Below are 27,210 nucleotides of genomic sequence, written 5' to 3' on the forward strand. Positions count from 1 at the left end.
TCTGTCAAGATGGGGTGCTGAGTGTACATTACTGAGAAATAAAATGAACTTTTTTGATTTTTGGAAAATGGCTGCAATGAAACAAAGAGTGAAAAATTTAAAGGGGTCTGAATACTTTCCGTACCCACTGTATGTCAATTAGTGACTGTTTATCTGCACCCCAGTCGCATCCCGCCACCACTCTAATAACTTGTTTGCATTTAGTTTCCAATTGCTTTGTGTTTTCCATGTGTACTTACTATCAATCCCAAATACTTTAATTCATTTACTTTTTCCATTGGCTGCTGATATAGAAAAAGCTTTTCTACATGACACTTTCGCTTGTTTGTGAACACCATATAACAGGATTTGCTTGTTGATATTTTAAATCCCCACTTGAATGACCACTTCTCTACTTTCCCTATTGCTTTCCTAATGTTCTCTAACACATGTCTCATTTCTTCCTCTCATCCATATGGCCCCATCATCTGCATATAACGCTGATTTGATGTGTCCATCTAAATCTGAAAATATATCATTAATCATAATGTTGAATAATATAGGGCTAATTGCACTCCCCTGGGGAATGCCATTATTTACCTTAAACTCTGTAGAAATTTCTGATCCAACCTTTACTCTAATTTTCCTATCTGTTAAAAAGTCTAGTATCCAGTTATAAATCCTTCCTTCAAACCCCATTCTATTTAGTTTAATAAGTAGTCCTTCCCTCCACATAGTATCATATGCCTTCTCAAAATACACTATTATCATCAGCTCTTTCATTTTCAGTGCCTTTTCTACCTTACTTACTCTAACGAGAGCATCTGTTGTGGAGCGCCCTTTCCAAAATCCATTTTGTATATTACTCAGTAGTCCTCTCTCTGTTCCATTACATGTGATAACCTACGAACTATTATCCTCTCCATCCATTTGCATAAGTGAGATGTCAGAGCTATGGGTCTATAATTACCAGGATTGGTTGGGTCTTTACCAGGTTTGCTAAACGATAGTATACAGTGAGGAAAATAAGTATTTGAACACCCTGCTATTTTGCAAGTTCTCCCACTCAGAAATCATGGAGGGAAATCTGAAATTGTCATCGTAGGTGCATGTCCGCTGTGAGAGACATAATCTAAAAAACAAAAACCAGAAATCACAATGTATGATTTTTTAACTATTTATTTGTATGATACAGCTGCAAATAAGTATTTGAACACCTGAGAAAATCAATGTTAATATTTGGTACAGTAGCCTTTGTTTGCAATTACAGAGGTCAAACGTTTCCTGTAGTTTTTCACCAGGTTTGCACACACTGCAGGAGGGATTTTGGCCCACTCCTCCACACAGATCTTCTCTAGATCAGTCAGGTTTCTGGGCTGTCGCTGAGAAACACGGAGTTTGAGCTCCCTCCAAAGATTCTCTATTGCTGTTCTGGAGACTGGCTAGGCCACGCCAGAACCTTGATATGCCTCTTACAGAGCCACTCCTTGGTTATCCTGGCTGTGTGCTTCAGGTCATTGTCATGTTGGAAGACCCAGCCTCGACCCTCGTGGGGTCTCAATGATCCTAAGAAAGTTGAGAAATCAGCCCAGAACTTCACGGGAGGAGCTGGTCAATGACCTGAAAAGAGCTGGGACCACCGTTTCCAAGGTTACTGTTGGTAATACACTAAGACGTCATGGTTTGAAATCATGCATGGCACGGAAGGTTCCCCTGCTTAAACCAGCACATGTCAAGGCCCATCTTAAGTTTTCCAATGACCATTTGGATGATCCAGAGGAGTCATGGGAGAAAGTCATGTGGTCAGATGAGACCAAAATAGAACTTTTTGGTCATTATTCCACTAACCGTGTTTGGAGGAAGAAGAATGATGAGGACCATCCCAAGAACACCATCCCTACTGTGAAGCATGGGGGTGGTAGCATCATGCTTTGGGGGTGTTTTTCTGCACATGGGACAGGGCGACTGCACTGTATTAAGGAGAGGATGACCGGGGCCATGTATTGCGAGATTTTGGGGAACAACCTCCTTCCCTTAGAGTATTGAAGATGGGTCGAGGCTGGCTCTTCCAACATGACAATGACCTGAAGCACACAGCCAGGATAACCAAGGAGTGGCTCTGTAAGAAGCATATCAAGGTTCTGGCGTGGCCTAGCCAGTCTCCAGACCTAAACCCAATAGAGAATCTTTGGAGGGAGCTCAAACTCCGTGTTTCTCAGCGACTGCCCAGAAACCTGACTGATCTAGAGAAGATCTGTGTGGAGGAGTGGGCCAAAATCCCTCCTGCAGTGTGTGCAAAGCTGGTGAAAAACTACAGGAAACGTTTGACCTCTGTAATTGCAAACAAAGGCTACTGTACCAAATATTAACATTGATTTTCTCAGGTTTTCAAATACTTATTTGCAGCTGTATCATACAAATAAATAGTTAAATCATACATTGTGATTTCTGGATTTTTTTTTTTTTAGATTATGTCTCTCACAGTGGACATGCACCTACGATGACAATTTCAGACCCCTCCATGATTTTGAAGTGGGAGAACTTGCAAAATAGCAGGGTGTTCAAATACTTATTTTCCTCACTGTATATCATTCTGACAAATGCCCCCTCTTACCATAAACATCTAATTTACAAATCTAGATTTGGCATCAGATGAAGTGTGAAATATGCACTGACTATTTGTTGTTCTTTGTTTGTTTTTTCAGTGGCTGTGATGTTATCATTTCTTGTTCTTTAGGGACATGTTTAGCAGACAGGAAGGATACCAATGAGCTCACACGCCCACACCAAACTAATAGGCTTTTATGAGGTCAAAATAATGTTAAATACTCCAGAGAAAAAAAACAGAAGTCAATATAAAAACAGCTTAAAATTAACTTTATTTAATGAAACATGTAGGGCACAGTGTGCAATAACATTAAAGCTCTTTTTAAGACATCCAAATGTATTGCCATTACTTTGATTCAGGAGAGACATACTTACTACTACATACTACATATACTAGTATGTCATGTATACTATATTTTAAATACTCCTATGTACTATTACAGCCTTGTAGTCCATTAAATAAAGGCACTTTTCCAAATAATTGATTTATTCCTGATGTTTACATCAAAGTCATTTGAACAGATGTTATCCACATGAAAGCCAAACTGAACATACAGTATGACTGATTTACTTTTCTTTGGGAAGAAACTAAAATACATTTAAAAATTTCCAGCGCGGTCAAACACTTTGTATTTGCAATATATGAATCAGTTCAAATCAGTTAAAATGTGATCAGATTTATATGATCATACACACACACACACACACACACACACACACACACAGGTAGACATCATTGAAGAGATTTGACGTGACAAGAATAATTGTCACAGGAAAAGCACAGTAGCTGTTGCACATTTTATAGTGCTAAACGAAACATTTCACTACTTTTTACAGCTTGTGTCTGCCTGCTGCAAGCTCTGTTATTACACAACAAATAAAATGATTACAACATCGTGTCAGACCACCCAATGAATGTGGGAATGTTTAAATAGGTAACTTAAAAGAGAGAATGTGAGGGAAAACTAAGGCTGTGCGTGGCTTCCTTAAAGAGAGGTACACTTACAATAAAACTGAAGGCAGTAGCTTCCAGTGAGGTATACAATTCATATTCAACATGTTCTACATCTAATACAGCAATATGACTGTAGACTACAGAATGTGGAGTGTAATAGGAGCTAATGGATGGGTTTTCAGAGTCTCTTTACTGTAGATCTTTACATTATCTCAGGTGGATCGCAGCCTAGATTTTAATGCTATTGTGCAAATGCATTGAGTTCATGTATGTACGTGCACACTTACACTAACACGCACATGACACATGTAGGGTTACACAATGTGGTGCATAATACAGTGCTTAGGAATGTAATGGCTCAAGCTGGTTGCAATTGGTGGTCCTCAGAAGTGGTGATACATCCATGTGGAGAAAAGCCTGGGATAAATGACAAAACAAAAGCTGTGAGATATCTGAGGTGTTCCACATGATAGATAAGAGGAGAAGGCTGAAAATACCTCTGTTTGTGCTTTTTTAACTCCGAACGCCGTTGTCGTCTGTGTCTGCTGCACTGAAACCGTTCACAGAGTCCTGCAGAGTGCACAAGGAAGGGAGAGAAGGTAGAAGGCATGGACCAAAACACCAAACCACACGAGGAATGAGGCATTTGTTTAGACTGGCACTGACTGAACTTGAGCTAATATTAAAATCTGAGGTCACCAGCCAGAGTGAAACACTCCCTTTCAGTTTTTCTGTCACTTTCCAGCCTTTGAAGTGCAGTAAATTTAAGGGCACTTTGTAGTCAACAACACAGGCAAAAAAAATGGGAAACTACAAACTACTGACTGTGAAGGGCATTTTTGTTTGTTTAAAACACTGACATGAAAAACATGAAACTACATTGCGGGCATTTTCTATCATGGCTCTGATATCTAGAGTAACACATCTGAATATACAGACAAAAGGCAGAAAAAGGTAATCGGATAAATAAATATTATAGCTGAACACATTAATTAATAATACTGTTAGTTAATATATATAATACTTAAAGGTCCAGTGTGTAATATTTAGGAAGATCTATTGACAGAAATACAATATAATATACATAACTATGTTTTCAGTGGCGTATAAAACCTTACGTAATGAACCATTATGTTTTTATTACCTTAGAATGAGCCATTTCAATTGCAATTTGCAATCCTCACCACTAGATGTCACTAAAACTTACACACTGAACCTTTAACCTGATAAAATTAAATAGTTAAAACTCAATTTATTTTACTCTATTTATCTTTTAATGTTTTTATTTTAACTCCTTAATTTCCCTATTTTTGTAGGTCTTGGCACATATTTAATTCTTTATCTATTCCAAAAGCTACATTTTCCTCCCCACTTTTCCAATTTTCCTCACGTTTATATGTTAATAAGACAAACATGTCTATGTAGAGCAGTAATTGGTCCAGGGTTTGTGTGCATGTGTATAACTTCAGTCTACAAAAACTGTGTGGCTACTAGGTGGCTAACTTTGTTAGCGTTAAAAGGCTTTAGTTACTGTTATACAGTATCACTTCAGCAGTATGCAGTTCAGTATATGTGTCCCAAGAACAAATGGTTGAAGGTTAATGAAAAATTATAAGGGTTGTTTTTATTTTTACACAAAAAATTTTATTATTTAACTAGCATTATAATTTATTGATGTATTCAGCTTTATTTATTAATCTTCTCTCTCTCTCACTCTGTCTCTTTTTCATATTTACTTTTTCTTCCATTTAAAACATCTTTAAACCTCTTTATCTTATACACAGAAATATTTACACCACACACCGTGCTGTACACTGACCTCGCTTTGTAGCTGCTCCGCCCCCTCAGACGCCTCAGAGAACAGCATGCTGGGTAAAGTGGGGGCCTGGGACATGCGGGTCTGTGGAGGGTTGCCCACGCTATATAGACGAGGTCGTTTAATCTGGTCTTGGCTGGACAGCGGAGTGAAGCTGTTTCGTCGGTGGAAAGCTGGTGGCACAGCAGCTGTTGTGACTTTACTCTGGTTAATGAAGACAAGGCGGACTGTTTAACACATGTTTTTTTATGTTATAGTAATCAAACCTCTCTGAAATCACTGTGTCCTTATAAGTCAGTGTGAGCAGTCAAAGACAGAAAAACAACTACAGAGACAAACAGCAATAAATATATAGGCCATTGTTATGTTGGTCTCCGCAGACAGGATATATCTCACCCCATTTAACAAGAGGTTTCTCAGTAAATGTGTTTATGTGTTAACACCCACTCTGTCTAGGACTCTTGGTGTCAACACTCGAAACAAACCAGCACAAACTCTACAACCAGGGAACAGATACGGAGCAGTCTGATTAGGAAATGAATACAAAAGGCACAGTACTGTATGTGTCATGGGCATTCCTTGACACTGATTGATGAACTGAGTGTGATTGTCAATAATGAACATTTAGTCGTTACATTAAAGGTGCTATATAGTAAGATAATGGCTCAAATGACTATGTGAATGTGAAAAGGGTTACTCGCAGCGATGAACCCACAGATTATCACCTGTCTTTCCAGTTCGCCTAAGTTCTTCAGAGCATTTCGGTGTCTTTCAGATCATTGTTTTTGTTTTTAGCATTCGCATCTCAGTTGTTTTGGTTCACTCTGAACACTCTCATCAGGGTTGTTTTCCAGATGCAGGAAGCTATTTTCAGATTAAAAGCTCTGATAAACCCACTGTACGACACCTGCCCAGCACCAAGTCCAAAATACATATTAAAGCTAATTCTGATGAATTTCTTCTGTTTTCTTAATTGTATATTTCTTTTTATTGACATTGAAGGCATCATTTCCCCCCCTGTTCTTTTTCAATGTCTCTTTCAATGAGGATGATGAAATAAATCATTGATTACTTTTGGTGATCACACTTAGTTATCAGGAGTTATCAATATGGATAATGGTTTATAGATACATGTGATGAATTCATGATAATACAGGTGCTATAAATAGCCAAAGCTATGTACAATGGTCGCAAGCGATGATGGCAGCTCTGGTGGAGTGTAAGGGCTTTGACAATACAGCACATACAATCAGTAAAATTGTGCTGCTTTTTGCTGTTCCTTTCTTTGACGGACAGAGAAGATAGAGGTATTGATGCTCAAACGGGTAATTAATAATAATTTGGAAACTTTGCTTGACAAGAGTTAGATGAGAAGATTGAAAATACTTTCCTATCTGTCTTTTGTATGTAGCTAGAGGCATGAGCCGGTTAGCATAGCTTAACTTAAAGACTGGCTTGTCTGGGTCTGTGTGAAGGCAAAAAATCTGCCTATCAACACCTCAAACACTCTAATTAGCACGTTCTATCTCATTTGTTTAATGTGGCTTTTGCTGGGTGTTATGTGCCGGACTATTTCTTGTGCCCGGCTGCAAAAAATGGTCCCGTACATAACATTAGAAGTGCTGGCTTCCCAAACTGTTTCTTTAAAAGGTGTGTCTCCTCTTTTTATAGCTAACTGTGGCTGGAAATCAGACATTTTTTCACAATGATTGAGATTTATGTGAAATACAAACACAACCCTATATACCTGACACTGTTTACATACTATTATTACTCCTGTTACTGTAAAGTAATTCTGTTGCTGCTAATATTTAAGTATATACTTATACAGATGCGGGTTACAGTACACACTTTATAATGCTCCAGTCATACCATGCTCACTCTGCCTTACAGTAATTGATCAGCTGTATCTTGTCTAATGTCAGTTACTATGTTGTGTTGTATGGTATCTTTTCTATTAAGCTGAATTATTGTGATTTTGTTTTAGCACCTTGGAATGGCATTCCGTTCATTTGTATACTCGGTATGTGGATACATTACAATAAGTATGTATGTAAGTATAAGTATGCATTTATCTCTCTACACAGATGTCTGTGAAGGTTGCCCTTGACTTTTAACTTCTTTGGATCTCTAGATCACAGAGTTATGCAACTGCGACCAGGACTTTTGAGAGAAGACTAGATATCTGGCTTCTGAAAGCTGAATGAGACACAGCAGTGTGTAATTTTGGTTTGAATTAAAAATAGCTCTTCTTAGAGGAGATTGTCCAGTCATGGGTATGGGGGTTCAACTGGTCATTCAGGCAGCATGGATAGATAGACAGACATAAACGTCCGAAAGAGAAAAACTGACAACATGTGTACGACACAAAATAATAGAAAGGTCAGAAGCTTACTAATCGTCTGTCCTTGTGAGTGTTGACAGCCTCCACCTTCAAGTCAAACACGTCCACTTTACAACCTTGTAGAGGGAGACAGGAAAAAATACTTCAAATCCCAACAAAGGAAAAAGTTAGATTGTGTTGACTTATGAAGAGTGTAGTGACTTACCATAAGCCACAGGGGTGAGTTTAAGGACAGTGTGCAGGGGACACTTCAAGTAGGGCAGATCATCTGTGCCAACAATAATAAAAAAGACTTTCTGTGCTGTGGTTATATCCAGTCATGTTTATGTTCCCTCCTAAATGTTTGGGATGGCATATCACTCCGTATGGACAGCTGTAAACTTCTTCCAAGGTACAGTACATGATTGCTGTGTTAAGGTTGCAGTGTCATAGAGGGATGATGGAAAATGCCACAGCTGCACCCACACTCATCGGTTTAGCTGTGGTTTAGACTATAGACCACTTCCTCTGCTGACTGACAAACCCACCGTCTGCCCACGCATCATTACGGGTGTGTTTTTAAGCAGGACTTTCCACTCTAACTAGTCAGTTATGATTTGTGCCCATTTCCATATGTTTATACATATTCTTGTTAGTAATTAGGATCCAGTCAAAATTCATGTCATCAAATGCTATAACATTTGCTTCATTGTTAGCGTGACAAGTTAGCCTCATTATTCAGAAGGCCCCCTTCCCTATCTTTTTTATACATTGGATCAAAGATATCGAGATGCGATCATTCATAAGTTTGATTTCCACAAAAGCACCATATTTTGTGTGACTATTTTGCAGTCTGGTGCTATTGTACATATGCCTGAGTTGGTTAAGACATCCACCTTTTTTTTTTTCCATTTAAAGGTCACAAAAAATGCCTAAATATTGTAGTGCTGCGTGTGATATTCTCCACATAGCAACAAAAATAGAGCACTTCTACTTGTTTTGTAATCAAATGAGTGGATTGGAAATTGCTACTCACCCACTCAAGCTATGCTTTGCCAATAGTCTTTTTAATTTACATTTGTTAACTGGAGTGGAACATTTTATTTTTAGTTAGCTTTTCTGTATCATTAAGGTTATATCAGTCTTTAGGTGGTACTTAACATCTCTCAAGTGTGTCTTCAACAGCCCCCTCAGAAATGTTTAGTTTAGCTGCAATGTGACACTATTTCAGATCTCAGGGGAACAATATGGCCCTGAATTACTTTACTAAGCGCTTGTGTTAAAGACTTTCGAGTATAATTATGATGTAAGGTTTAGATAAATGATAAAACAAACTGATGTTAGCAGTGACTGAACAGTATACTGTGAATGTGTCTTAATAATGTAAGGCTTTATCTTATCTTAAGGTTATGTATCTGTTTGTGCATTTAACCTGCGCTCTTGTCCAAGAAATAGGCGAGTAAGCAGCGCATGACAGCCTGATGACAGATGACCAGCACGTTGCCCTGTCGCTCCAGTTCCATGATAACGGGCTCCAGCCTTTGGACCAGGTCCTGGTAGGACTACAGCGAAAGAAAAGGTACATAAAATCAAATAATACAGAATTCAGTTTTGTTATTTTTTGATACAGTTTTTATAGAAGATCATTTTCTAATTTATTTTAAAAAACACCATGGCCACATGTATAACAGATCCTAATCTGTCAGTTACATAAATCTTCAACACATGTCTGACTCAATCAGTAATACACAAAAAGGACAAACATCACTTTATAGGAAAGAGAAGGCTTTTACCTCTCCTCCAGGGTAGCGGTAGTGGTACTTGTCAAGGTCCCTCATGGCAAACTCCTCTGGGTATTTTTCCTCAATCGTTTTATAGGTCATTTCTTCACACTCTCCCTGAAACATAAAGTAATGAAAACAGTCAAAACTCAAGACAGGCCCTCACTCAAAAACAATGTTGATGGCAGATCACCACTCTGTGTCACTTTTGTGATGTATCTGAGGACATACAGCATCTATTTCATTGAGGATCTTCCACTGCTCGTAAGGGATTCCCAGCTCCTCTGCCGTCTGAATAGTGCGTCTCAGCTGGCTGGTCCAAACTTTAAGGTCTGACAGACGGTGCTCTTCCACAAAATTCTTCAGTGCTGCTGCAAACTGATAAAGTAGAACATACTGTATGAAAAAGACAGAAGTTAAAGCTAGCTAATTAACACACATCTATTTTGCAAGAAAAAAAAAGGGCCAGGCTAGCTGTTTCTCTGTTTCCAGTCTAAGTTAAGCTGCTGGCTGTAGCTTCATATTTAAAAAGAGAGAGTGGTATCAAATAAGTAGGGCTGCCCCCTAATTGTCGACTAAACTGTTTGTTGATGATAAGAGTCTTAGTCGACAAAGTTTTCACTGATCAAAGAAAAACTACATCCTCAAACGCTATTTGCGAGCCGCGCGTTGTCATTAGGGCCAGAACTAAAGTATCAGGGTCTGTGTCTGTGAAGATTCTCAGTAATCCAGGTCATAATTATCCAAGTAAGGTTGAAATCAAGGGCAGCTTGACTTGGTTGAAGATACTTCAAGATGGGGGCTTGGTGTTTGTTTACACCACTAGCACAGGAACTTTGATCCACCAGAACTTTAGCACCAGAATGAGCACCATAACCGGAGCTAAGCGAGTGGCAAAGAAACCGAACTCAGCAGCCTTCCAATGAACACAAACTGGGACTGAACACAGGCTCGGAGACAGACAGAGGTCAGTTTGACAACATCGAATATAGTACTGAGGGGATTTCTGGCGGTTCGGATCAGGACTCTGGCCGGAGTTGCAGTTAGGCAGGAGTGTGCTAACCAGAGGTGGAAGAAGTATTCAGGTCCATACTTAAGCAAAAGTACTAATACCAACCTCACTTTGAAAATACTCCACTAAAGGGCTGCAGCTAATGATGATTTTAGTACTCGAAGCTTATATAGATTCTTTTATAGATTCATCGATGCTTCGTTTAAGAAGTACTTTTGCTTGGTGGCGGTGGCACCCCCCCGTAACGGGGTCAGCTGTGTACCTTCAGTGTGTCATACAGGAAACATCAGACCAGCAACATCAACAGACCAACAACCAGACAACTGCTTTACCAACACAAACATCACCCGAGTGCTATACAAGTTATACTAAGGTGCAGCTCCCAGACACCCAGTTAACTCATGACTGTGACGCTACAACCCAAACTCACACACGTTTACATTTTCAGCTGTGGATTGCAGCTTACTTTGGCTAGCCTTCAACTCAACAATCAATTATGGTTTCAGTTAAATGGTAAAGTGGCTGTTACTGTCTGTGTTCCGCTGGCACAACACCGGGTGCTTTCTGACCAGGTGCGGTAACATTAGGCAACATAAGTTTCGTTTTATGGTGGACAGACTGTAACATTACAGAGTTGTTGTTTTCTTTTAGCTTGAAATAATCCCATACTTTGGACATGGGATGGTCCTGCGACACAGTGTATGTATAGTGTATACTACTACTAGTTATATGGATTAAATACAAATAATTAGCGTCGATGCATTTTAGTAATCAAATTAATCGATTTAATCGATGAATCGTTTCAGCCCTACCGACAACAAGTAAAAGTTCTACATTCTAAACTTACTAAGGTAAAAGTTTGCAAGAATTATATGAAAATTTACTTAGTAGTCACTGTGCAGTAAACTGATCCCTGTCAGCGTTTTACTATTATATCTTATGTTTTTGGATTAATATTACTGCTGCATTAATGTATACGTTGCATTTTACTGCTGTGGATGTTTAAGGTTGAGCTAATTGTACAATTTTAACTACTTTATAAACTGTTGGGTAGTTTCATCCACAGCAGTACATCTTATTCTGCAACATCATCATGTTTGCACTATGAGGATGTACTGCATGTTATTTTAGACAAAATGTCGAGATATAACGTGTTGCCTAAAAATATCGCAATATTATTAATAGGCCATATCGCGCAGCCCTAGTTTATTATGGTTCTGTATTTCTCTTTAAGTAACAGTGTTTACAATGTTACTTATAACATTATTTCTAGGCACTGAAACTCAAACCGTTTCTGATCCTCCAAATATAAATATTAAAATTATTAAATTAATCATTAACATAGACAACTAGTTGACTAATGGCTTGAACAAACGACTACTAGTCTACTAGGAAAATCTTTAGTCAGAGGCATCCCTACAAATAAGTGTATTTTCCAAAATGTCAAACCTATTCCTTTAAGACTTGGAAATGCTGCTATCTTTATAGAGTTTAGAAATATAAAGTGAGATGCTTTGTTAATGCACCTGTTTCCCTCTCTCTGACAGTTCAGAGTCTCCCCCGATGAGTCCCTCCACATTGTGATGGCTCTCTCCGTGCCGACAGAGGTAGATGGAGTGGGAGTGTACGTGGATGTTCATGAGGTAGTACACTATTTTACTTTGTATGTAGTCCTGCACCTTGTTGACCAAGAAACGACGGCCAACATTGATAACCTGGATGAAGGAAACGTTCCTGTGTGTCAGTGCCAAAAGAGGAAAACAGAAAGTCATCAAGGCTCAAGGATATGGGAAGTGACATCTTGTACTTTTGCTGTAGTCTAAATATCCTGATATTTTGTCTATCAGACACTTCAGAACATTCTGTCAACAGCTCATGGACAGTGAAAGGTTCAACAAGATCAACAACAATTTCCCCTCTACAAACAAAGATATAAAATGAAATATTCTTGGGTTACTTATTTAAATAAATGGATAATGCAGTGTGGAATTTGCAAACATGATCAGTTAATTAATAAGAAAACAAACAAATTACAGAAAGCAGAGTTTAACCTCTAAGTTATAACCTCTGAATCAGTGGTTTTTCTGGAACCACATTTCAGGTTTGCTTTCTGTCCCCAGAGTCAAAACTAAGCATGAAGAAGCAGCGTTCGGTTTTTATACATCATACATCTGGAACAAACTCAACAACTCTCAGTTCTTTTGAATCAAGAACTCTCTGTTTGCCACTGCCTTGTATTGAATCAATAAATAATAACAACAACAACAATAATAACAATATTCATTTCTTACAATGCACTTTAACTTTTCTTTTATTTCATACCTATCTTATTCTGTTTTTGTTTCTATTTAGCTTCTTTTTATTTTCTATTCTCTTGGCTCTTAATTGTATTTCAATATCCTTTTGTAATGTGTCCTTTTGCACTTTGGCTTGATGCTTTTGATGTCTACACTTTAAATTGCCTTGCTGCTGAAATGTGCTATATAAAGAAACTTCCTTATTTTTGGATTCATGGTATATAATTTCCACAAAACCAAACCCATTAAATAGCAGACAATAACCATCACTATTATAAATGAGCTCCATCTGCTGGATAGTTTCTGCAGGTGCATGTTCTTACAAACACAATTCCCGGCACACTTGAAGGCCTAAATGACTTTTGCTTTGATTACGTTAGTGTTGAGAGTTGTTAAACAAAGTCAAGGCAAAAAGTAAAGAAATAATACTGGTAGCATCTTTAACAGAAATGACCTCTTACTTGTCGTGTTCGTCCGGATCTAAAGGTTGGTACGTCACTTTATAACACTCTATTCTCTTCAGAAAATCCTCCATGACCCTTTCTCTGTTCCTCTCAGGGTAATCTGGGCTGGACACCTTCACATCCTTTACGAAAGAGACATTTGGTAAAGATTATTCACCATCACGTCTAACAATAAAAGGACACAAGTATCAGCGTAAAGTGGAGCACAAATGCACCATTTACCAGGATGTTTGTAGCGATGACATCTGGATCGTCACATATTGATTCAACAAAAAACACCTGAAAAAAGACACGAATCATTAGAAATCCATAATGTATGTGAAAATATACTGTCTGTGCTAAAATGATTAAACCAACAATGCATCTATAACCTTGTATGCATTATTCTGTGCAAAATTAAGGATGAGCTCCCTCCTCTCTCTGGTGGTGTTGGTGGCATCAAAAACCTGACAGACAACATAGGATATTCAGACCAAATTACAATTATTACAGCAAATACAGATGGACAGGTTTTTTTTGTTCCCTTACAGCGATCTGGCCTCCCTCCTCATTCAGATAGGCCTTGACATCTTCCAGTGCCACCAAGGCACACTGTCTGTGGAAACATAATGAGAAAACTGATCAGGAAATCAAAGAAGTTAGCTTTTAAATGCATCTTCTAGACTTTACACGCTGTAATAACTATAACCCCATTTGTTAAACAAACAAAATGCTGTCAAAAGAGACCTGGAAAGACTACATGAAAAGTAACCAGGTGTTTTTACTCACGACGGACACCTTCATATCTCCTCCTTTTGCCCCTCAAGCAACTGTGTCCTCTAAATAGGTCTGTAATGAATTCCTTCACTTCTTTGTAAATAAGATCAGCAATGTCAGGGCAAACATCTCACCATCACTTTCTCAGAACTATGCATATGACCTGTCTCCCGCTGATTCTTGGTCCTATTTTAAACCTGTGACATTACATGACATCACCTCTGCTACATACAGTACATTGAAACCCTCATCTTGTCCAATGGATGCTCTCCCTACTGTGCTATTTGTACAAGTGTTTGATTCTATTGGCCCCTGTATTATAGAGAAGCTTAATACTTCACTTTTAACTGGTGTCGTTCCTAGTTTTTTAAAACATGCTGTTGTTAAGCCTGTACTTACAAAGCCCAGTTAGGATCCATTACAACCCAGGAGCTACAGGCCAATATCCAAACTTCCATTCCTGTCAAAAATTCTAGAAAAAGTTGTAGCAGAGCAACTCACCCTTTTCCTGGAGAATCACAAGCTGTTTGACAAATTCCAGTCTGGTTTCCGTAAAATGCATTCCACAGAAACTGCATTACTTAAAGTTTCTAGTGACATTCTGATGTCAGCTGACTCTAAGGAATATACCGTTTTGGTCCTCTTGGACCTTTCATCTGCTTTTGATACTGTTGATCATAATATTATGATAATAGATCTGGTTTGGATGTCTGGATTAATTTTAAAATGGCTTTCATCCTACCATTCTGGTAGAAGTTTTAGTGTTTATATGAATCAGATCATGTCTAAAACTGCAGGGTTGTACCTCAGGGTTCTGTCTTGGAACCCATCCTGTTCCTTTTGTATATATTTCCTCTAGGACAGATAGTTAGTCAATTCAGTGACATATTTGACCATCTGTATGCGGATGACACTCAACTGTAATGCTCGTTTAGGGAAATGGAGTTCCATAAATTGTCTTCTTTAATTACTGTAACTGCTTGACCAGTATCAACCAGTGGTTATGTGACAACTTCCTGCTTCTGAACTCAGAGAAAACAGAAACACTAATTATCACCCCTGAAAGTAGCATCCCTCAGATAAAGCAGCATATTGGTGACTTACTATCCAGCCGAGCCTCAGGAGCTTAGGTGTTGTTTTTGATTCAGCGATGTCCTTGGAGTACCACTCTAAACAATTAGTCAGAAAATGTTTCTTCCAACTAAGGAATATTTCCAAATTAAGAACACTGGTGTCAAAGGCTGAGTTGGAGATGATCATTCATGCTTTTATTTCCTCTCGTTCAGTCTTTTTACTTGTTTGAGCAAGAAGAGCTTTACCGTCTCCAGGCTGTTCAGAACTCTGCTGCAAGGCTTTCAACTCACACTAACAAAAGAGCGCACATCAAATCCGTTTTAGCATCACTTCACTGGTTACCAGTCCAGTACAGAATTCAATTTAAAATCCTGGTCCCTACTATTAGAGCCGTGCACGGCCAAGTTCCTCCCTACATCTCTGAGTTGATACAGCTTCATACTCCAACCCGTAGTCTGTAGTCAGAGGTTGTTAGTGGTTCCCCACACTCATTTTAAAACCAGAGGGGATCGATCACTCCAAGCAGCGGCACCTAGGCTGTGGAATGCTTGGCCTCCCTTTCTATGTTGTGTGAATTCTGTTGATTCTTTTAAAAAGCAACTGAAGACTCTGCTATTCAAGCAGGCTTTTAGTTAGGCGAGGGGTATTTATGGTTTTTGTTCTATATTTTCCATTTGTATTTAAATTTTCTTATGCATTGTATTTTACTTTGTTGTATTGTATTACATTTTATTGTGAAACACTTTGTGATTTTTATCTGTGAAAGGTGCTAAACAAATAAACTTTACTTACTTACTTACTTACTCTTACTCTTAGCGGTGGATCACTCGGCTCGTGCGTCGATTAAGAACGCAGCTAGCTGCGAGAACTAATGTGAATTGCAGGACACATTGATTTTCAGTAAACATTATTTACACAGTGAGAAATGAGTAGGTAATTGAGTGAAAAGATAAAGAGAGTAAGATTGAACAGAGTGAAGGAAGTGGTCTTAAATCTCGCGCCTGAGTGATTTGCAGGATCCTCTGCCCACCTGTAAACGTGCTAGTCGGTCCAAAGTATAACTGGATCAAAGTGGCCTGACGACAGACATGTCCTGCTTTCTCTGTAGTGTCCGAGGGTTTTTGGGGTTTCCAGCTGATAAGTTGGGTTAGCAGCGCATAGCCTCAGACGTAACCAAATTCAGTGGACACAAATATTGCTATGGACCCGAGTACAGACTAGCTGGAGAGAATAGATACTTCTCTGTTTATTCTCTTTTCAAAGATAAAAAATAATTGTAACTCAATTATTTATATAACCCCTCAGCCTGTTTTTATTTTCTATTTAACTATTTTAACCCTGATTGTACACTGCACTGAAACTTTTACTATCCTGTTTTACCCTGTTTTTTTTAAATCCTGTTTTTATTTTCTATTTCACCCTTTTCAATAATGTGTTTCTTTTTCAATTTCCCTGTGTTGCTTAAACATTTTATGCTTGGTGACTGTGAGGCGACAGTGCTAACCACTGCACCACCGCACCGCCCTGTTGTTGAAATGTGCTATACAAATAAACTTGCCTTGCCTGGCCTTGCCTTACTTACTTACTTACACCTCATAACACATGCAAAAGGATGAATGTAGGAAAAGGAGTTAATCTACTGCACCAAAGGAGAATATAAAGAGGAACTCACTTTCTAATTTCCATTGCTTCTTTATTGTCATGTCTGAAGAAGTCATAGGACTTGTATGACTTCACTGCTTCTCTCCTATAAACTCCAAGGTTAAATACTGCAAGGGAACCAAGAAGGGCAGTCAGAAAAAGAAAGATAATGAAAAGGAGGATTACTGTATGTCAGGGGAGGGGTCTGCCAAACCAGTTCTCCCAGTTCTGCATTCAATTTATATGACAACAGAAGTGTATATAGTTCATATAGGTGGTTGGCATAAATATAACTAAAAATAAACATAGCATATTCTTAAGCACAACATTTTCTGTAAAGTAACGTCATTGCCATTACAGTCTTCATAAAGGAACTATGTATCATGGTGGATTAAAGCTATCTCTTAAAATAACAAAATGCTTTCATTTAACAATCTCTCTGATATTTCACAGGGCTCACAGAGGCAATTCAATTTCTTAACCTGTTTCATATTGGCTGTGTTTCCTGTGGAGAGATCAAAGTTCATGGCACGCATAAAACTCTTGAGTCTGTACTGACCCTTAGTTGGTACTCCAATCCAGTTGAGGTAGCGTGTCAGCTTCTTGGACATGTAGGTTTTCCCCCTGGCGGGCAACCCAATCATCACTATCACAGTTGGAGAATTGGTCATGTAGGAAGCCCAAGCTGCACACACATACACACATAAACACAACCAGAGATTTTAGGTACTAAACACGGGAGGACATTTTATGACCTACATCCCCCTTCACAAGTTTTATAATTACATTATTGTCCTATTTGTAATAACAGGGTTGTATGTGAATATGGTGAATACCATATTATCATTACTATGTTGTTACGGCTGCTTACGTTCTTCGAATCGGATTCTAAAGTTTCATTTTGCACACCCTTTTGTTGTATAATGTAAATAAATATAAAATATAAATATAAAAAAATATAAATATAAATACAACATTTCTGTCACACCATCGCCATCTCTCGATGGCTTGTTAATGTTTAGAATCCAAGTTTAGTGATCCAGTGTAACTATGTTGGCTGGGACATGAAATGGAAAATATTCAAACTGATTTTTTTGTTATCTTTTTTGCTAAAAACAAATACCTAGCGAGACCAAACTTGACTCAAATAGTTTTGTGTTCAAGACTTATTTTGATTGGAATCATGTTGGAACCATCTCCCGTTCCTGATTAAAGCTTCCTCAATGAATGTCTGAATGTGAAGTTAAAGTGAAGGCGAGCTCAGAGGCCTCTTTACTGGCTGACTCTGAATATTGACCTTGCTCATTACAGTATTACTATGCTTTAAAGGCGCTGTGGTACCTGCCTTTACAAACATACATACTAAAAAAACAGAAGGTGCATTAAAATTGACATTGATATTAACAATCAGTGCCTGCAGAAACCTTATCGCCTTTCTTTACTCATGGCCAACAGAGTAAGAAATGTGATTTACAGCAATATTTTACTGCATTATATTATATAATGACATAGTCAGGATGCAGTTCAATGTTGAATACAGAGCAGGTTGGTGCCTCAGATAATGAGTCAACATTTAAGATAAGATATTCCTTTATTTATCCCCCCTAGGGGAAATAAATTTCACCTTCAGAGCGCACACACACAGGGAAAATAAACCACTCACAGCACTTCTTCTCGTTGGTCCTGAGGTCCATCTTTTTGGCCTCTGCTGTGCCAGCTGAGGCAGCTGCAGGTCTCTGCCTTCTGGCAGCCATGACCGGTCTGATCTCTGTCCTGCTGTCCTGTCCTGGCTGGTCTGGGGACGAGGTCAAAATTTCTCTTTGGAGGACAGGTGCGATCACTATACTGTATGTACAATACAGCGAAATGCCAACAGATGTTCAGAACCAATGTAAGGTGATACTACTCTTATAATACATTTAAGGATGCTAAAGACATCCAGCAAATACAGAAATCCATGGAGGACACTGGTGGTGCTGGGAGGAGTCCATTACCACAGACAGACTATCTTATAAAGCTTGAACCATTAGTCAATTATTCAACGAGTTGATCTACAGAAAACACAAGTCCATCCCTTCCAGTTATGATTTTATGTTTTATATCAAAACATTTCAAATGTGAGTAACTGCTTACTCATTTGCTTTAGGGCTGCAAATATTATTTTCATTTGATTATTTTGCAGCTTAATTTATTAACTATTTGGTACAAGTTTCGGTTACCTAGCTAGTTAAAACTGTAATGTAACATTTAAGTTCAACGTCTCTGCAATTGTTACATTGAAATCTAACCACTACATCTGCTTCATTAATAATCCGAGCAGAAGTGGTATCATTTTGCTACATTAACTTCCGAACAGTCTTGGCCTGCAAAGTTCAACACTTCCGCCTTTACTACAAGTGTCGTTAAAAGAGACAAAGAAACGTTGAATCAAAGTGGGGATGAAAACCCAAATGTATAAACTTACCGCAAATCGGCAGGTGCCTGTGTATATTCAGTTTTTGTTGTCTTTTTAACGATGCTTCACCATGGCTGGAGGTAATTCTTTTTTCCCTAGGATAGTGAAGGCATTACCCGCCCTACTCTACCTCTGATTGGCTTACTCTAATATCCTTACCATAACCCTAGCCAATCTAACTCCTCTCGCCTAAACCTAAGCAACCCAAACAACGAAGGCGACGAGTACTAGCCAATCAGAGGCAGAGCAGGGCGGGTCATGACGTCACTATCCTGCCCGCCGGAGACGACTCCTTCATCTGGGGCGAGTTCAATCTCAAAACGTTTAGCACTGGTTTGCAACGTTTTCTGATTGAACGGCATGTTTCCTTGCAACGTTGTGCAACGTTCTGCAACGGGATCGAGGTATGTTTTCTCCCGTTTGGTGGGCGTGTCTTAGGTGTTACCCAATCAGCTGCCACAAGTTAGTAAATACAACGGTGTTTGAAAGGTAAGAAAATTCAGTGCGTACACAGCAGGGTGTTCAAGGCACCACCGTTTTTGTTAAAAAAAAACGTTTTGCTACGTTTTGTCGGCGCTGAACTCGCCCCTGAGTTGTTGTTTTTTCCCCCCTCTCTCCTTTATTTAGGAGACAACAAACAAAACCGGCATCATATCACATCTTATATATCTTTACATCCTTTACATCCTTTACATCAGGTTCAGCAAATAACAAAGCTGACATCAAATGATAAGGAATAATACAATAAATAAATAAAATAAATAAAATAACGGTAGGGCTACCTCAAATTGAGGTAAATCTGCTTAATAATGAAACCAATTTTAGGGTTTTCTTGTTTTTACAAGTTTCAGTGACTTATTCAAACATTTTATCTCATTCTTCCTGTAGTTCAAGCAGGGTTTAATCTGTATAAGGATTTCCCCAATAGCATTACAACGTTAAGAACAAAATCCAAATCCTTGTTTCCCACAAACAAACCAAATTTAACTAACTCTGTCAATGCTGAAGACACCATCCCCTTGGAAATATTATTTTTTCTTATTTTTTCACCTCTTCAACTTCAAATTCCCTGAGAACATATGTCCTCTTATTGGGTTAAGATAACATTCCTTAAGCAGAAGAACTCGGCCCTGAGGTGTTTTAGCTCATCCTCGGTGTCTGCTTATGCTGGAAGTTCACCAGTAAATAGAACCTCCGGTTGGTCTTTCCAAAATAAAATCAGAATCAGAATCAGCTTTATTGCCAGGTATGTGTACACATACGACGAATTTGAGTCTGGATTGTACAAAGCTCACGACGTGCATACTTGTAAAATAATACAGTAATACAATCAAACACAGGCTAGAGTATAGAGAATATAGAGCAATGAGCAGAGTGCAAAGTATGCAGGAGTAAATTATTATTACCATTATTGTTATAATTATGTACATGTCGGAGGTGGATGTGATATATAGGTGCACATACACATACAAGCATACATGTACACAGTGTGATGAGTGCAAAGAATGCTGGAATAAATAAGTATTATGTGCAGGTGTTATGTATATGAGGTAGATGGATTTGGTATACAGTATATACAATATGAACAGTATGAACAGCTCTGAAATAGAGAATGATGAATAAATGATAAGTGGTAGCCAGTAAACAGGTGGCTGATCAGAGTTACTGGGTTATTGCACAGGAATTGTTCCTGACACTGTGAGTCGGAGTCAGCTGTGATGGCTTGTGTGAAGAAACTGTTCTTGTGTCTGTTAGTTTTGGCGTACAGTGTTCTGTAGCGCCCACCAGAGGGGAGAAGCTAGAACAGGTTGTGTCCGGGGTGAGATGGATCTGCAGTGATGTTTCCTGCCCGTTTCCTGATTCTGGAAATGTATTGCTGTATACAAACCCCAGTAAATGAGTTTCTTCAGATTTAATTCAGTACATATATGCGTTGTCCTGAATGGAGGGCAGGTTGGCACCAATGATTTTTTCTGCAGTCCTGACTGTCCGTTGTAGTCTGTCCCTGTCCTTTTTGGTGGCAGATCCAAAAATTCTTTTAAAGACAGTATCTCGTGGAATTCCTTGGAACTTCTATTTTGAATAAGACCTAGAAGTAAGCAAAAACAAAATACACATTTTAAGGTAACAGTTTATTTTTACCCCCTCTATTTATATAGAGTATATAATCAATGAATAAATGTTTTTAACACAACATAACCTGTGGTTAAAAAATGATGCATCAAGATGGATCACCGCCCTCTGAATTGTAATCAAATTGAATCGTGAGGTGCCAAGAGATTCCCACCCCTACTGCCCAAACAGTAGGCTATTCCCATTCAGTTAATTAAAAATTTCCTTCAATACGTTTTGTGAAGCAGTTGTCTCCAATTGTCCACTGCATCTGTTAATGCCTGTCCATAGGCTCAATATTCATCTGTGACAACATCTGAGCCTCTTCTTACATGATGTTGTATGGTTGGCAACAGGTCTTCTCTTGAGTGATCTCTCACTACCCCGAGAATGAGTTTCCTTGACGATGATGTGTTTTGTGCTAAACTTCCAAATGTTCAAAATTCATACAGATTGTTCATAAAGTGAAGAAACATAAATAAAAGTTGTTTTCCTGCACAAAATGTGTGTCACTTTACTTAAAGTTATAAGTTCTTATAATTTGTCCACATGGTATTATGTCCACCTGTAACATATTATACAGGGATGGACATTTTAACACTTTACTTAAAACAAACAAGACATGCTATATAACATTAAACATAACTATAAGCTATTATTCCATTTATTTGTTTGGAATTATTTTGTTATTTTATTTTTTATTTTATTTTATTCCATTTCCACATCTCTAATTCTAAATTGTGACTAAAGTGTATTTATAACGAGGCAGAGTTGATGGTTATATGGAACATGGTCGGAGATTCTTGTCACACATTGATATAAACTGGTATTACTATTAGTTATAAAACATTAAATCAAAAGGTCATAATACGTTATGAACTTTGCTATAGCGCCTAATGCATGTTTGTAAGTGATTATAGCAATTGTTATAATGTCTTATGGACGCATTATATCGTGTTACAAATGTATGCATAAGTCATTATAGCGAAGACCTTCATAGAAAGTGTTACCAAAGTTAAATTCTGCCACTGATTATAACACACTATGTAGATGATTTGTATATTGTGTATTGAGAGTTACTAAATCACTTATTACACACTGTTGTGTTTAGTCATTAATCATTAAACATCATTGCAATGTGTTATCAAGTCTTCACAAACTGTGGATGCAGTTGTGGATGCAATATATTTGTTGACAAATACAATTTTAAAAAATTACAAAAAAGGACTACATGATGGTAACTTTACATTTTGTATTTTTGTATTGTATTCCTGTCCATATGTTTAAGGGGTTAAAGGGCTTTTAGGGGGGTAGAGGCTGTCATATGCTGTACAGAGCCTCTTAAAGTAAATTTGTCATTTGTGATTTTGGGCTATGTAAATCAAATTGACTTGACTATGTTTCTAAGTTTGCAACTGTTTTTGTGTAAGGGAAACCCTCACAACATCCCTGATCAACTTAAAGTTTGGATATTTATTTAGAAATTCTGTGTTCAGGGAATAATCTCTTGTAAATGTATCCCTAATTCTGACTGATGGTATCAGGTTTAAAAGCAATGACATGATTTTATTTTGAAGGCAGTCTTGTTTTAGTTATCATCAGCTGACTTGACGCACCTGCTCGAGACTCTTTGCTGCCCATTCTTCACGACGCCTGCTGGAGGCGCTATGTGTCAGTAGCGATGACGCAAGGAGATGCTCGTTGACAGAAACCCACTGCATCATAACTGACCATAGACTTTATGAGAACCCTACATTTCGATAGTTCATGTTATGTTAGTCATATGGTGACGTTTATTAAGCACTGTATTGATGAATCATGCACTCACTCACTTGCAGTAAGCTGGTAACGTCACAACGTGTCACATCTTCACTGAGTTCTTTTGACTGTGTTAAATAGCTTAAACTGTGGCAATGTCGAAAAGGTCATTATTGTTGAAACTCCAGTAGTCTACATTATCTGTAAAACAATAACTGAAATGACTGTATGTAGATGAAAACCACCACATTTATAGTCCAGCTGGCAATGGCTGCTTTCATTTTTGGATTTAGTGTCTCTGAAATGCTCAGCAGCAAGAATACATGATGCAAAAATCTCCACCATCCTCTCACCTGGGATGCTGCTGAGTAGATAAAGATCTTTTTTGAGGATAACCTTCTAGGTAAGGTATGAGCAAGAGTGCGGATTCCTTTGGGAGAACGTGTGTGTGTGTCCGACAGCTCTGTGGGGACCAAAATGGGATTCTTTCAGGGTTCAGATTAGAATAAGGTTAAGTTTAGGGTTAGGGGAAAGGTTAAGGTTAGAGTACAGGACTAGGGAATGCATTATGTCAGTGACTGGTCCCCACGAAGATAGTGCCACAAGGGTGTGTATGTGTGTGTAGCATGTAAATAGACCTTTATGAACAAGTAGATTATCAATTGGTGTAACAACAAAGCCAGCTGAGCTTGCCTTGCAGCATTAAGTTCCACAAAAAGCTGTTGACATCCAACCTACTACTGTGATAACTGGCTTTAAATGAGGCTCAACCTTCACACAATTTCTCTTGGCTGTCCCTCAGTAAAGTCTTACACTGATCCAGCGTGTGTACAATAGCCTACCTGTCAAATAGGAAGTTTTGCGTGTCTGTAAACAACTATGTCTCTTCGTTCTGTCCAGTTAAATATGGTGTGCCTCAGGGGTCGGTCTTAGGACCCATATTGTTTTCCTTGTATCTGCTTCCCCTTGGACATATTATCCATAAACATGGTATTTCTTTTCATATTTATGCTGATGACCCACAAATGTACCTGCCCGTAAGATCCACAGACCCTGGAATGCTGAGTTCACTTACCGACTGCCTTTGTGAAGTTAAAAAATGGATGTCAAATAATTTCCTCCAGCTGAACTCAGACAAAACAGAAATCCTGGTCATCGGGTCCCAGCAGATGGTAAATCAAATACTGCCATCTGCTGGTTCCCTAGTAAATCACATTAAGCCTGTTGCAAAGAACCTTGGTGTCTGGGTGGATAGTAATTTAAATTTCGAGCAGCACGCCACAAAACTTGTTCAATCATGTTTTTATCAACTTAGAAATATAGCAAAAATTCGATCTATGTTAACTTTTAAGGACACCAAGACCATTTTACACGCCTTCATCTCATCACGCCTGGATTATTGCAACAGCCTTTTCACTTGTTTAACCCAAAAATCTACTGATCGACTCCAGACTGTCCAGAACTCAGCTGCCAGGCTTTTAACCAGAACAAAGAAAAATGACCACATCACCTCTATTTTAGCTTCATTACACTGGCTCCCAGTATGTTTTAGAATTGACTTTAAAATTCTATTGATTACTTTTAAAGCTTTTCATGGCCTCTCGCCTTGTTATATTTCTGACCTTTTAGTCCCATACACACCAGCACGTACCTTGAGATCCTCGGGCAGAGGTCTGTTGTCTGTTCCAGAGTCTCGACTGAAAACTAAAGGGGACAGAGCGTTTGCTGTCAGGGCCCCGAGACTCTGGAACAGCCTGCCCGAGGAAATCAGGTCAGCTGAGTCAGTGAACTCTTTTAAGTCCCTTCTTAAAACATACTTTTATAGGAGAGCCTTTCCCGATCTTATTTGACTTTATTTTATCCCTTTTATTTTTTTCTATTTTACTTATTTTATATTTATCTTAAACATGTATTTTAGTCTTTTCAATGTTTTCTTGCTTTTATCTTGGATTGTTTTTGTATTATTGTCTTTTGGGTATTATTGTCTTTACACTTGTTAAAGCACTTTGTAACTTGTTTTTGAAAAGTGCTCTACAAATAAATATTATTATTATTATTATATTATTATAATAGAAGCAATATCCACATTAGGCGCAAAGGCTAAAGCCAAGTTCAACAGGCTAACCTGCAAAAATAAACATTAATAAACACAAACAAAAGCAAAAAATTATGGGTTCCAAGGTTGAAGTCCGTATCAATCCATCTTGAGCTTCAGTTCTGAAGTTAATCTGGTTTTGTAACATTACTGGCCCTCCTTGAGAAAGCAGTCCGAAGTAAAATGGTTAACGTAGCTCACACATATTGTTGTAGGGACATTTCCATAAAAAATGAAGTTGATCCATTGGGTCTTCACTTCCTGGCGGGAGTAGACCATAGGAGTGGATGAAGACTTTTGTGTTGGTTCTTGCAGCCAACAGCAGAGAAATTGGCACGCTTTGCTCGCTTTCACATCTTCATGTTACTGGAGACTGTCGGCTGTTAGCAAGGAAATTACAGCAGCAGACTGAGGTAGATTCAGGATGTAGTCACTCCTTGGTTGGATTAATATGTAAATATCCTTCCCGTTTGATGTTTACCTCCTTTATTTTACCTAATGTTTTAGAGAAGAAGGGGATGTTTGAAACGTCTTTTTACCTTAAGTGTTTCAATACAGGGGCATTTGTGGGGATACAGTGATTTGTGACTTAAAATGAATTTGGGACAGGGGTGTAAAGTTGGGGGGTAGAGGGCAAAGGCCCCTATTTCTTGCGTCCATGTGGACAAGCGGAGGCGATGTGGAAGGATTTAGTGCATATGTAGCGTAGGTAGATATTTATTGTCTATAAATATTTATCATTATGATTTACCTTGTCTGGAACAAAAAGACATTAATAGAGAGAATAACATTCTCAGATAAAAAGCAGTGTGCACAGTGGTGTCCACATACATTTGGTAAATTGCTGTTATTACTAGAAAGAGTATTATTTGTATGACCACATACTAAAGTGGACCAAATCAATTTGTTTTGCTGACCCTTATTTATTTTAAGCTTTAAAAAAACAATTAAAACAACTGAGCACAAAAAGAAGAAACAAAAGTGTCTTTGGGATCAGGGAGAGTTTTCTGGACACAATTTTCCTCCTCCAGATCCAAGAACAACAATTAATATAATTGAGGTAATTTGTTTAGACATATATCCAAGGAAAAACATACATGCATTCCAAAAATGAGTGGCATTCCCCTTTAATTCTACATCTTATTTCATACAGAAAATATGCCACATAACTCATCGCAATCACAATTCTTTATTGTCTTAAAAGAAATTTGCCTCACAGTGTCTAACTATTACATCATAACATTAAACAACCCTTTTGTCTGTAAGATATGTGCTTATTTTGTAAAATTATGTTCGTCAGTACAAGATAAACTGGAACTACATAGTTTTTGCTCATTTTCCTTGCTGGATCTCTGAGAGGACAGATGTCAAGAGTGGATATGTAGCCAGGCAGAGATGGCCACAAGGGCGGGTACTTAAGTAAGAATGGGCTTATGATTCTCAGTGTTTCTCTGTCTGTCAAGCATACACAATAACCTAATTTTTACCCCAAAGATATTCATGGCAACTGGCACCGACTGTGTCTCAGACAATTTTGTAAATTCTAGAAATCACATTAACCTGTGAATATTGCCTCGTCCACATGGCGGTTCAACAGCATAGACACCGTCTGCCTCCAGAGTTGTACACTCTGGTCATCACTTGTCCATTTTGTAGCCCTTTGAAACTCAGGAAGTACTGGTTATCAAACTGTCTGAAGATCCCTGATCAGCTCATGCTCTCTTGAAAGTTCACTATGTGGGCAAATAAAGGGACCCGGCTCTCAAATGATATGAAAAAGGAGAGGACTTACCACCATTGGTCACAGTTAGAAACTCATACATACAGTACATACCCTGAATGCCTTACACACAGATTGAATAGCTTCAGATCATTTGCAAGACCCATTTAAAGGAGTACTGAAGGAGGATCTTTGTATATTTTATATGTAAAAGGCCATGCTCTTAGAGATTACACAGTACAATAAAGAGTCTAATCTAATCCTTATGATATAATTGTGTGTAATATTAACTTCACAGCTAATATTACCATTGTATTATGGATGAGTGCAATAAAAAAAACGCGGCAAGAATGATGACCAGGACA

General features: G+C 38.3%; 1 protein-coding gene across 2 annotated transcripts; it reads right to left on the reverse strand.

Moving 5' to 3' along the window:
• Positions 1-2,835: 2,835 nt before the first annotated feature.
• LOC123975366 (6-phosphofructo-2-kinase/fructose-2,6-bisphosphatase 2-like) lies at positions 2,836-19,412 on the reverse strand. Of its 2 annotated transcripts, none has more exons than XM_046056815.1 (17): positions 19,170-19,412; positions 18,369-18,550; positions 17,265-17,390; positions 16,737-16,833; positions 13,763-13,829; positions 13,606-13,680; positions 13,457-13,513; positions 13,232-13,356; positions 12,000-12,207; positions 9,693-9,839; positions 9,474-9,578; positions 9,113-9,242; positions 7,907-7,969; positions 7,753-7,817; positions 5,361-5,561; positions 4,039-4,111; positions 2,836-3,958 (listed from the first exon to the last, which is right to left on the reverse strand). In XM_046056815.1, the coding sequence occupies exons 2-16, from the start codon at positions 18,457-18,459 to the stop codon at positions 4,055-4,057; spliced, it is 1,614 nt and encodes a 537-aa protein (XP_045912771.1). In that variant the 5' UTR covers positions 18,460-18,550; positions 19,170-19,412; the 3' UTR covers positions 2,836-3,958; positions 4,039-4,054. The 2 variants fall into 2 exon arrangements, with proteins under 2 accessions (XP_045912771.1, XP_045912770.1); XM_046056814.1 differs by having other exon boundaries at positions 18,369-18,523; positions 19,170-19,411.
• Between the last annotated feature and the right edge of the window lie 7,798 nt (positions 19,413-27,210).

The sequence above is a fragment of the Micropterus dolomieu genome, linkage group LG08, assembly GCF_021292245.1.
Source record: "Micropterus dolomieu isolate WLL.071019.BEF.003 ecotype Adirondacks linkage group LG08, ASM2129224v1, whole genome shotgun sequence".
Taxonomy (NCBI): Eukaryota; Metazoa; Chordata; class Actinopteri; order Centrarchiformes; family Centrarchidae; genus Micropterus; species Micropterus dolomieu.